The sequence below is a fragment of the Peromyscus leucopus genome, chromosome 1, assembly GCF_004664715.2.
Source record: "Peromyscus leucopus breed LL Stock chromosome 1, UCI_PerLeu_2.1, whole genome shotgun sequence".
NCBI lineage: Eukaryota > Metazoa > Chordata > Mammalia > Rodentia > Cricetidae > Peromyscus > Peromyscus leucopus.
This window is the reverse complement of record NC_051063.1, coordinates 100,605,180-100,617,906: the sequence shown is the minus strand read 5'-3', so window position 1 is coordinate 100,617,906 and position 12,727 is coordinate 100,605,180. Positions and strand designations below refer to the sequence as shown.

Here is a 12,727-nt window from a genome sequence, read left to right as displayed (position 1 = left end):
GTGTGTGTTGTGTGTGTGTGGTGTTGTGTGTGTGTGTGTGTGTGCATTCACTCGTGTGGAGACCAGAGGACAGCCTGCAGTGTCACTTCCCATCTACCACCTTGTTTCAGACGAGGTCTCTGTTGCTGTTTTCCACTCTGTACACCAGGCTAGCAGGCCATGAGCATCTGAAGAGTCTCCTGTCTCTCCTTCACGGCTTCCTGCAGGAGCACTGAGGTAACAGACATTCATGCTACAAAGCCAGCTTTTGTATGGCCTCCGAGGATTGGAAGGTGGGTCCTCACAGTTGACTGTAGGTGCTCTTACACACTGACCCATCTCGCCAGACTCATCATTTTCTTCCAAACTTATAGATTATAACCACAAATAAAATACATTTTGTTTGAACAATTGCTGCCTGTATACCATAAACCAATGAGGGAAGAGTTGTATCTATTTTACTCACATTGAATTCCTAATACCCAGATACTAAGTGTAGGGCAGCCGCTTCATATTTGAGCTAGAAAATGTAAGAATTCAACTCTCCTGACAGTTTAGAGTCTCACTGCTCTTGCAGAGGATCTGGGTTCAGTTCCCAGAACCCACATCAGGTGGTTCCCAACTCCCTCTAAATCCAGCTGCACGGGTCTGATGCCTTCTTTTGGCCTCTACAAGAACAAGGACACACATTGTACACATATGTTCACATAAAACATAATAAATAAATCTTCAAAAACAAAAGAATAGGAGGGCCAGGAGAAGGAGGAGGAGAAGAGAAAGGGGAAGAAGAAGAAATGGTAATCAACTCCGAACCTGGCTATAAGGAATAATATAAACTAGGTGAAACTGCAGAATCTATCATCATAGTTGAGCCTGCATCCTTGCTTCTCTAGCTCTTACCCACTCAAGAGATTAATGTCAAGTCTGTGAGATAGTCTTTAGGGACAATAAATTAAGAAATTGTGCCTTTTCTGGAGCCAGGCGAGAACTAAGGCATACCATAAAGCAGAAGATGTGGTAGGAGCTCCTATAGTACACATGATCTGAAAAACTTCCAGGATACCAGGAAATCCAGGGCCTCCACTTACAAGGATGGCAGCAACGTTCCTTCCCATTCCCAAGCTTTTGGCTCCTCTAGCTTCCAACCTTTTAGCTTCCTAAGCTCTCCAGAGAAACAGCCCTTACTGCTTGTTTTCCTCCACGTTTTCTCCCTTTTCTCAGAGCCCACAAGAATCAGACTCAGGCAATAGCTGGCACTAGAGATTGGATGTAATTGCATCTCGAGATAGGTATACACAGAGCTCAGTCGAGGGCCCCAGGTAGGAGAGTGGCAGGCACAGCTGGGTCACACAGCATCCCCACCCTATTTCCTATTTCTGGTTGTTTTTTTTTTTTCCGTCTTCTTCATTGACTCCAGAACATTGTCTCCACAGTAAAGAACATCATAGTAATTTGGTTTATAGTGCAGCTGTATTCAAGAATAGGAGAACTACGGTAATAAGGCATGGGGGAAAGGCACAAAGGAAAAGACAAGGTCCAATTAACTAGAGTTCCTAAGACTTCCTCAGCTTCTCCACAGCAGCATCTACATCACCCCCTGTAGCAATGAGGGCCTGGAGATTGGCTTCAAGATTCAGAAAGCCCATAGCCCGTAACTGCTCCAGTTGCACCCGGAAGTGAGCCTCCAGTTGTAGCTGTTGAGGATTGGTAGTAGCTAAGGCTTGCAACACCTGGAGGAAGGGAGTGGAATGGAAGCCTAGCTCTGCAGAACCCGGTGCTTGGGAAACCTGAGGAGCTGGGGCTGTGTGGGGATCCTCAGATATGACAGCACCTTCTCTAGATTCTGTACCTCCTGACACTCCACTCAACCCTGTTAGGCAGGGCATGAACCAAAGTAGGAGACGCGGTGCTTCGGTAGCCAGGATCTGGAGACCCTGCTCAATCTGCAGCAAGGCTTGCATGACACGGGGATTTGCCATGGCTGCCTGAAGGTGCAACAGTAGTGGTAGCTGTTGGTGTATCTCATTCTGTGTTAGAGGGACTTGATTTGTGCCAGCTGGCCTCAGAGGTCTTAGATAACCTGTTGGAGGCAGCCAAGGAGATTCTGGGACTCCAGCAGTGACTGCCACAAGGGAAGATAGCGTAGGCACAAATGGCGACCTGTTGGCAGAATCCCTTATCTGAGAGTTAAGATTGGGCAGGCTAGTGCTCGGGCCAGTAGATCCCTTCCCTGCATCATGTAGGCTTCTGCCTTGTCCAGTACTGTTCTCCGATGACTGTCTCAAGAAAGCTGGGCAGGAGGACTTTCCCTTGATGGCTACTGACTCTTTGGGGAGAGGCTGACCGGACCCAGGTTTTGGGGATGAGGGTAAAGTTGGAGGAACTCTGTTTCCTGATAGTGGTGCTTCCTGGCTTGGGCTCGGAGTGGACACAGTACCCTGCAGAAAGGGTCCCAGGGACTGGGAGGTCTCATGTAACTGCTGGAGATAATCAAAGAGTCCTATATTACCCAGAAAGCTTGGAAGCCTATTTCTACTCTCAGATGCATCCTGGTCCCCAGGTTGTCTTCTTTGTCTGCCACCTGAGACCCCATATGTGGAAGTCCATGGGTTGGGAAGAGGGTCACAATTCTCTGTCCTTGAAGGTTGGCTGCTGGTGGTGGTGGTACTAGCAGTAGTAGTAGCAAAAGGATTACCACCAAACTGTTCCTGTACTGCATTAAGCATGGGATCCATAATATCTGTGTACATAGTACGGAGCACATTGTAGCCACCAGGGATGCTCTCCAGGTTACTGAGTGCACGGTCCTGGCTACGCATCATCTCCTGCATCATGGAAGGATTACGTAGGAACTCCATCGTCTGCCGCATGATCTCAGGGTTGTTAAGAATATGACCAATCTCAGGGTTCTGCTGGATCAGCTGCTGCATATGAGGATTGTCAAGAACCAGCTGGCGCACTAGGCCTGTGTTGGACAGCAGACCCTGGATGAAGGGGTCATCAACAAGCTGAGCCACAAGTTCAGACACTGAGATGTGCTGCCACATTAGTGAGCCTGGCTGGTCAGAGAAGTTCCCTGAGGTCAGACCCAACCCACTGAGGCCTGTGAGGACACCTAAGTTGAAAGAAGGAGACCCATCCACAGGGTAAACAGAACTTGACTGAGGGAGTACTCCAGGATTTGGGCCTGGAGTAGAGACTGGTGGAGCTGGGCACTCAGTGCCTGTGGTCCGGCGCTGCATCTTGATGACTAAGTGAACTGTGAGGCCATCTCGTACTCCACACTGTGCCAGTGAGTCAGGGTCCTTGAGGATTTTTCCCGCAAAGATCAGGACCAGCTGATTTGGATGTGCCTTAAAGCGGTGTGATATCTCTTCCTTCAGCTGCCGGATGGTGCAAGTGTCTACAACTGAGAAATCCTCCTTGTCCTTGGGTGTCTTCACTGTCACCCTGATGAGGTGGGAATCCTGGGCTGGCGCTGGGATGCCCTGTGGTAGAGCCTCTCCACTTTTAGCCATGGTGGGCAGCAGGAGGCCCAGGTCTGTGGGGACACAGCTGAGGGAATGAGGGGGAGACAGAGATCATCTTTTCAAACAAGAGTGAAAGTGAAAAGGGAGTAGAAAGAGAGCCTAGGGTCTCAGGCAGGGGAAGGTGTAGTGTCCATATGAAAAGGACCATGAGGTCACTTGGAGAGGGGTGCTTTGGGGAAATTATGGAATTAAGATGTGTCGGTTAGGGAAAAACACTCAGGGCCCAGGGAAATGGTCTTCAGATGATGAATAAAGGGATGGAGGGCAGTAAAGGGACCTGGTCTGGGGGATACACACCAATCTGCTGTGGCCCCGTCCTTCCTCTTAGGCAGGGCTCCAAACCGCCCTCATCTTGCTGCACAGCCACCCCGGAGGCCTTCTGGGCTGGAACCCATTCTATCAGATCACCTCTGTGACCTCAGCACTGACATCATAGCCTCATACCATGGATACTGGAGACCCCAACCTCCCACTTAACTTCTGTTACCTTTATCTCAATTACTCGTTAATAATGAGGACCCTGGGCTGACAATTCCTTTTTAGGTCAACAGTGCTCTTCCATACAACACTATACATGGTAGATGGAGACTCAGAGTGGAGTTGGGGCTCTACAAAAAGTTCCTTAGGGACATGTAGTGTATCTATTAAGAACTGAATTCAGTTGCCCATACTTGAAGATTTTTCTAGAATTTTCAGTTCCTTTTTCTCAATATTCAATATTAACCAGAATATATATATTTACATATTTTCAAAATATTTATTTGTTGATAGAAATAGTATGGAGTGTGAGAGAGAGGGGTCAAAAATGACTTAAAGTTTTGTAATTCTATAATTTTTTGTACAGAGGAATGGTCATATAAAGACAGTACATGAGGAAAATTATATGCAATTCAGATGTATATATTAATAAATATTTGAAATACTACTTTTATCTATCAACTATATAGAAATGTGGCAAAGCAGTTAAATATTGAAAGTCTAGACTGCATCAGTGTTTAGATTAGTTGAAATATGGGCTGACTTGAAATAAGACTATTCAATATATTAAAAACATAGTAAGATGAAAAAATACTAAAAGTTCTGATTGTACATGGATTAGTATATGAAAAGGGATAGACATAAAAAATACCAACTCATACAACAGTTAAAAATCTGGAATATTATAATACAGAGCAGGAGGGACAGACAAAACAAGGCAGATGGTGGGTGATTAAATAACACTGCAAAAGTGAGAGTAACCAAGCCGGGCGTTGGTGGCGCACGCCTTTAATCCCAGCACTCGGGAGGCAGAGCCAGGCGGATCTCTGTGAGTTCGAGGCCAGCCTGGGCTACCAAGTGAGCTCCAGGAAAGGCGCAAAGCTACACAGAGAAACCCTGTCTCCAAAAACCAAAAAAAAAAAAAAAAAAAAAAGTGAGAGTAACCAACTGTTTCAAGTTAGGCTGGTAGGTCCAAAGCACTACGGACTGACTACAGAGTCATCTTTTATTTATTCTTCAACAATTCCAAAGACAATATCATATCTACCCATAATTCCCCCACCCATTCCCCTTGGACTACCCTCAACACATCCCCCTTCCACCCTTTTGTTCTCTCTTTTTGTTGTTTTTGTTTCCTGGAACCCAGTAAGTCCAGTGATGGGCAGCCTGCTGGTACTGTAGCTGATCCTCTTGGCTGGAGCTCGCCACAGCTCTTGTGTAGGTAGCTGTAGCTGCAGTGAGTACATGAATGCAATGTCCATGGCATGGCCAGAGACAGCACTTCACAGCACTCCTCCCCATCCTCTGGCTCTCACATTCTCTTCACCGCTCTTCCATGGTGTTCCCCGAGCCTTGGAAGTGTTGATACAGTCTGTGGCTGAGAACTCAGGTTGACTGCTGAATTTCATAAGAAGACAGAAGACTGTGGGAGCCCACAGAGGTTTCCTAGTGAGATCTGAGCTTGCTTTACACACTAGGGCTGCATTTGGGGTGGATTGACGGCATGCGTGGTTACCAGGTGTTTGGAATGTTCTGCACTTGGTTGGGGGGGCGGTCTTTTGCTCCACCCTTTGGCATTCCTTTAAAAGCCCTTTAGCAGAGATAGAAGGAGCTGGTGGGTTTTGACCCAGACCCTCCAGAGGCTATCCTGTGTTTCTATCTGTCTCCTGTCTCCTGTCTCTCTCTCCTCTATATTTCTATCTAAATATTTCCCACTTCTCCCTGCTCAAGAGGAGCCTGGGGGGGAAAGTGGGGGCAGAAGACCAGCTGTGGAACAGTGGTTGGGGAACAGGAATCCTGTTTTGAGGGTGTTTAAGAACAAAGGAGTCAGAAAGCAAGTCATCAAATGAGAGTGAACAAATGAGAGAGGGGGGTTGCGGTGCTGAAAGGCTCTTCAGCGCTCCTGTGCTTGGTTTTCTGAAGACGAGCCTCCATAGTTTTATTGTGATGAAAACATTCCAGTGAGGAGGAGGAGAAACAGGTGCAAGAGTGGAAAGGGGAATCACAGGCCTGAGTCCTGAGTAGACAGCGTGAGCAAGTGCCCAAATGGATGGCTTGACTTGTGGATTTGGACTGCTTACTCTTCATACCAGAATGCAAGGCTGAGTCTGTAAGATGAGGTGTTGATTGTCATTTGGCAGCAAATGCTCATGAATGTCTCTTTGGATCTCTTCTCTCTTTTGGTTAAAATAGGTAAAACATCCTTTAACACTAGGACTAAAAAAAAGATGATATATTGAAATTTTCCAAAAATCAGGAAAAGTATGACATATTCATCACAAAGGATAAGAAATGACCAGGTCTGTTGATCTGATGAGATCAGTAGCATACATATCCCCTGGGAAATTGGTTAAAAAAGAGGTCTGAGCCCCACTCTAGATATGTGGAATCAAAACCCTTGGAATGTAGTTAGAAAACTGTGTTTTGAAACACTTGCCCCAGGCTTTTGGGAGCCTGTGACTGTGGTGTGCGCAGCCTTGGTGCAATGGGAGGGGCTTGGACCTGCCTAGGCTCTGTGTACTGGACTCTGCTGACTCCCCATGGGAGATCTTGATTTGGGGGGTGTGGGGATGTGGGGTGGCTAGGGAGGGAGGGCTGGACGGTGGGAGGAGGGAGGAGGGGGGATCTCTGGGTGGTATGTAGAATGAGAAGAATATTTCTTAAAGAAAAAGGAAAAAAAAGAAAAGAAAAAAAACCACAAACGAAATATAGCAACAACTGTAGCAGGAATCTTAAAAGTTCTTATTAATAAAATCAAACCTTGAGCCAGGTATTGAGGTGAACACTGGAAGATCAGAGAAGCAGAACAAGCCATAGCTAACCTCACCTGGCCACCTTCTCAGCTGATCTTGTTTCCTCAGACTGGAAGCCTCTGTGTCCCCATATCCGAATGGCTCTCAGCTGAACTGCTTCTTGTTTCTGGTCTTCATGCCTTATATATCTTTCCTTTCTACCATCACTCCCTGGGATTAAAGGCTCGGTTTCTGAGATTAAAGGCGTGAGTCACCATGCTTGGCTGTATCCTTGAAAAGATGGATTTCTGCCTCTGGAATGCTAGGATTAAAGGCGTGTGCTACCACTGGCTAACTTCTATGTTTAATATTGTGGCTGCTCTGTCTCTGACACCAGATAAGTTTATTAGGGTGCACAATATTTTGGGGAATACAATACCACCACAAACAACCAAAAAAAAAAAAAAAGCAGCTCCTCTCCACAGCTCCTGCATCAGCTCTTGCCTCCATCTTCCTTCCCTGTTTGAGTTCCTGTCTTGACTTCCTTTGATGATGAACAGTGATATGAAAGTGAAAGCCAAATAAACCCCTTCCTCCACAAAAAAAAAAGAAAAGAAAAGAAAAGAAAAAAGAAAAAAGAAACCACTTGCCCCTATGTGATTCTGATGTGGATTCTAGTAAGAATGTGTGGTTAGGATAACTGAGTAGATTAACTGAGGCCTTGATTAATGCATATAAATAAGACCAACAAACATGACCGTGTGCTTTCCTTGACTGCACCGATTGAGCAAAATTGGGCATAACTATGATGAATTCACTAGAGAATTGTTTCATTGACGGATCCAAAAGCCATCTGGAAACTAGAGAATCTAGGTCAAGAAGCATCCAGAAGGCACAAGAATGACACCCACTTCTGAGAACATGGACAGTAAAAGCAGCAGCTACCATGGTGGGGAAGCAGGACTTGAGTGGACAACTTCCATTACAGAAAACACCTAAGGGAATCCTTGAAAGAAGGTTGTATGTAGGAGGGTTTTATTCTTGCCTAAGTTATATGTTCCTCATTGTAAGATGAAGATGTTTGGGGAAATGGTGACAATTATTAGGACAATGAGTGTAAACAGAGATCAGTTCAGGATTTCAGAACATAATGGGATGAAAAAAACAGGAAGGTGATACCATACCCAGCATGGATGATATGTAACTGTCATTCCAGCACTTGGGGAAGCAGAGGCTAGAGGATCACAAGTTCTAGGCTAGCCTGTGCTACATAGAAAAGCTCATTTCTGTCTATCATCTATCTGTCTATCTATCTATCTATCTATCTATCTATCTATCTATCCATCTATCTATCAACTATTAATTCTACCTATCATCTATCTATCTATCTATCTATCTATCTATCTATCTATCTATCTTGGGCTGTTTATGTAAAGTGAGACAAATAGGATGTAGCTATAATTTATTCCTTGAGAATGTTTTCGATAGGTTGTAGTGATAAAGTAGAGTCTGGAAAGAAGCAAACTAGAAGAACTGGAACTTTGTAAATTTGCTGATGATGATGAACTCTAGGCCAGCTTTGGGATACAAGAGAGTCTGTCTCCAAAACAAAAAACAAAGCAACAAAAAGAATCTTTGTTTTGTCTATTTAGTTAATGCCTGAAACCATGCCAACTTATTACATTATAGCAAGAGTGTATGCTTAATAATTGAACCATAATTGGTTGTGTATCCTGCCAGGCAGGGATACTTTTGTCAAGGCAGGAAGAGAAGGTGGGACTTGATGAAGTGTATCATGCAGGGGCAATGTCCCATGGAGGGTTGGTTGGGTGTGACCGGACTCTGCAGTGAAGGTGGCCAGGAGTGGTACCTCTCTGATTGATAATAGAAGACAATTCACAGTCTACATCTTGTTATCATAGAAGTAACAATCAGTAAGAGACCCCAATTATAAATACCAATATCTCATTTATATGTGAATTCCTACTACCTGTATCTATCAGGATCTATCATTCCTCTTCTTCAAGTTCAATTCAGTTTTAAGAACCATGCCTAAATATTAATCTTTATGACTAAATATCTGGGCCTATGTGATGTTTCCCTTTATTTCACAAGTCTCTTCCACAACATATGGTCTACTCTTGTACCATTAGGTATTTGTGTATATCTACCTGTGTATACACATCCTAGGTTACACTGACACTTGAAAATTATATAAGCAACTGTGATTATCTATCAAAACAAGCATATAATGTATGTGTTTGTGTATCTGTAGGTAAAACAAAGACATCAAACACATTTTGTTGATTTCCTGGGGAGGGGGTGCACTAAGCTGAAGACCAGCTTGGTCTACATAGAAAGACTCTACCTCAAAAACAAAAACAAAAAACAAAAACAAAAAGAAGGCAAGCCTCAGATGAAGTAGGTGTAGCCCTTTATTGACAGATTTTCCAGCCATGAGCAGTGATCCAGTATTCAGTTGAGCAAGCATTGATCGATTTTTCCTTTTCCAGGACTTCTCCCAGTTGGAAGCATCAGGAAAGGTAGGAAAGGCAGGTGAGGTGGTCAGATGAGTCAACATGCAGGTTAAAGACAGATGGGGAGACATGATGGCTACATTCCCTGAGACCTCTTGAGCTTGTGAATAGCAGCATTTGTGTCACCATCAGTAGCAATGAGTGCTTGCAGATTGGCAGTATAATTTACAAATCCCATGGCCTGGAGTTGTTCCATCTGTTTGCTGAAACGAACCTCAGGGGCTGGAAGGGAACAGGAGGGGTCTCCAGATAGGGGCTGTAATCTCTCCTGGGCTGTTCCAGATTTGGGGCAGCATTCAGGCCACTGAGGCTCAGCCATGTCTGGCACATTCGGGGTCCAAGGCACTGTATCAGGGTTGCTACAGCTGGAGGGAAAAAGCCAACCTAGACCCCATAGGTAAGGTTCAATGCATGGCAAAAGAATAGGAGCCTCTGTAGCCAACAGCTGCAGACCATGCTCAATTTGCAATATTGCCTGTGATGCTTTGGGGTTGGCCAGGGCTAAAAGCAAGTCAGAAAGTTGTGATGACTGCAAGGATGGGGGAGATTGTGGGCTCCACTGTTCGTTCTGATGGGGCATATTCATAAGCAGCAGCATCTGAGCTGCCATGTGTGGGTAGTTCCTAAGCAATTGGATCATTCCTCCTGTGATCTGAGAGCTGGCCTGCTCATCTGACTGCTGGAGATCTCCCTCTAACCACTGGTCAGAGCTACCTAGAGGGATGGTAGTATCCTTATCATCTTCTTGAAGCTCCTGAGTGACTGCTGTGCTGGGTAAGGCTGAAATCCCAGCTGTCTGCTCAACAGCACAGACATGGCTTTGGCCCTTGGTGGTGACTGTGGCTGGATTTTCCTTGGAAGCATGGTTGGAATTGTTTAGAGTAGCATTTGTTGGGGTGGTTGATGATAATCCATAAGAATTACCATAAGTGACTTGGGCAGTAGGGGGTTGGTCCCATTGTTGCTCAGATGGTGGTGGGGATAGAGAAGGAGTCTGGACTTGTTCTGGTACTTGTCCAGCCAGAAGGGCTGTAAAAGAGTTGCCCCCTAAAAGATGTTGCATGCCATTGAGCATTTGGTCATTGAAATCATAGCTCTGGCCCAGGGCAGTGTTCCCATTTGGAATTGTCTCAAAGCCCAAGTATGGCTGTGGGTTGGGTGGGTGCTCAAGGTTCTGTGCTGGCTGATAAATCTGCATAATCTCTTGGATAATGGCAAGGTGCCTGGCCAGCTCCAGAGTCTGGCATAGGATTTCAGAATTGTCAAGGAGATGGGAGACTTCTGAGTTCTGCTGTATCAGGTCTTGTGCATCTGGATGTTCTGAGATCAGCTGACGCATCAAAGCTACACTGGACAACATTCTCTGAACACAAAGATTCTCCAGCATCTGTATAATATGCTCTGAACTATCCTCTTCTGGGTTTTGAGTACCCACCTTGGGTGCATCAGACTCCATGAGGAGGGATGATTCCACTTTGGTTTGACCTGTGCCTGTAGATTGGCACACCCTACTGCTGTTTTCTTTGGTGCTTCCGTCCTGATGGCAGGGATTGTTGGTTAACAGGTTCCGGAAAGAATAAGGCAGGAATCTGGAGCCATGCTCAGACTTGATGACCACGTGGATGGTATGGCCATCTGTGATGCCCCTCTGGCTCAGTATGTCATGGTCTTTGAGAAGACGGCCCATGAAAACCAGTACCAGTTGGTCCATTTGGCATTTGAAGTGAGCAGATAGCTTCTCCTTGAATTGCCTCACTGAGGTGTCACCAGCTACTGTAAAGCTGTTCTGGTGACCTGGTGTCTTCACGGTCACTCGAATAACACTTGGAGAGATATTCCCATCTGCAGGCGCACCTGCAGGACGTCTGCTCTGGGGCATCCTAGGTGTTCAAGGGATGATATGCAGCATAGACCTTAGTGGCGAGCAGATGGGGAGCAGGCAGACGCCAGGGCAGAGAGGTGAGGGCAGGCAAATGGTCCTGCTGGCCTTTGTTGCAGGTGTTATGTTCTGAGAGCATAGGTTAGTTTTTCGTGATGCCCCCCAAAAAGGATGAATGGGCTAAATCCGGTATTATTCGATGTTGTGCCCTCACCCCAGTTCTCCAGATGTGGCCCAGCTGAGGCCCGGCGTGGCTACTTACTCATACTTGGCACAGAGTGGACTAAGTGGTGGTGGCCCCTCACAGCTTCCTCATCCCCAAGGGCATGACCTGTTCAAAACAGAAATATTGTGATGTCAACTTAAGCCTCACAATATGTCATGAGGAAGTGGGGATATATAAATTTGGGAGAGTGTGGGGTATCTCTCTGTAATAAAACAAATTAGGGCAGTTTTTCAAAACTAGAGATAAAATTTCCTAGTAAATAATAATAGTGGTAGTAGTAGTAATTGAACAGATATGGAATATGTGTTTTTTATAGAGCTATGTGTAGGTTCCTCTTTGGAATGATTAGGCTTATTGTATAAAGTGTTGGATCTGCTGAAACCATTAAAAAAAATAAAATTTGAGCCAGGCAGTGGTGGCACATACCTTTAATTCCAGCACTTGGGAGGCAGAAGCAGGAAGATCTCAGTGAGTTTGAGGCCAGCCTGGTCTACAAAGCAAGTTCCAGGACAGCCAGGACTATTACACAGAGAAATCCTGTCTCAAAAAAAAAAAAAAAAAACCACAAAAAGGAAAAAAGCTCATTCCAGAGAGTAAGAATGGAGTCTGCATCACAGGAAGGGTGTATTAACTTTGCTGATGATCTGGACAAAGTGAATGTTAAGAAAATGGAGATTAGAAGTTATGAGACATGCCTTTAATCCCAGCAGCTCTGAAAACAGAGGCAGGTAGATCTCTATGGTGAACCTGGTCTACACAGTGAGTTCCAGTCCAGCCAGGGCTACATAGTAAGACTTTGTCTCAAATACTAAATTAATTAAATAAGATAATATTTTTTAACTTTTTATTGATTCCTTGTGGATTTCCCATCATGCATCCTGATCCTACTCATCTCCTCGCCCCCTTCCTTCTGCCTTCTGCCCTTGCAACCTCCCAAAAAAAAAAAATCCAAAATTTTAAGTAAAAAAGAAAAAAAATTTTTTAAATCTCAGCATGGAAGCTCTAGTATGGCCCAGTGAGTCACACAGTATACCCTTCAGTCCATATATCTTTACCTGTAATTGTTCATTCCAATGAGTCATTGATCTGGTTCAAGACCTCTAGCTTCTGTTATACCCTTGATACTGGACCCTCACTGGGACCCCTCTTGGAAAACCTATTGCTGCCTTGTGTCATAACCTCCCATAGCTTTAGATCTGCAGGTCCAGCCCCTTCACACACTCCAGCGGTTCATAGGTGAGGTAGGTGGTGCCGTGAGCTAACTCATAGTCCTGGTTCTGGGCCTGGGTGTTAAGTGGGCTGGCCAGACCACCAGCTTCCCCTCATTGTCATGACCCAGGCAAGCTCTCCAGCACTGTGCCAGCTCA

The 12,727-nt window shown here is 45.3% G+C and overlaps 2 protein-coding genes across 2 annotated transcripts; both read right to left on the bottom strand.

Annotated features, from left to right (window-relative positions):
• Window positions 1–1,230: 1,230 nt before the first annotated feature.
• Ubqln3 (ubiquilin 3) lies at window positions 1,231–3,912 on the bottom strand. The gene is made up of 2 exons (XM_028861574.2): window positions 3,807–3,912; window positions 1,231–3,534 (listed from the first exon to the last, which is right to left on the bottom strand). Exon 2 carries the CDS (start codon window positions 3,495–3,497, stop codon window positions 1,533–1,535), a length of 1,965 nt encoding a protein of 654 aa, XP_028717407.1. The 5' UTR covers window positions 3,498–3,534; window positions 3,807–3,912; the 3' UTR covers window positions 1,231–1,532.
• Window positions 3,913–9,135: 5,223 nt separating this feature from the next.
• Window positions 9,136–11,311, bottom strand: Ubqlnl (ubiquilin like). Its single transcript, XM_028861588.2, is given in 1 exon segment — window positions 9,136–11,311. A coding segment is annotated over 1 exon segment (1,833 nt). The 5' UTR covers window positions 11,165–11,311; the 3' UTR covers window positions 9,136–9,331.
• Between the last annotated feature and the right edge of the window lie 1,416 nt (window positions 11,312–12,727).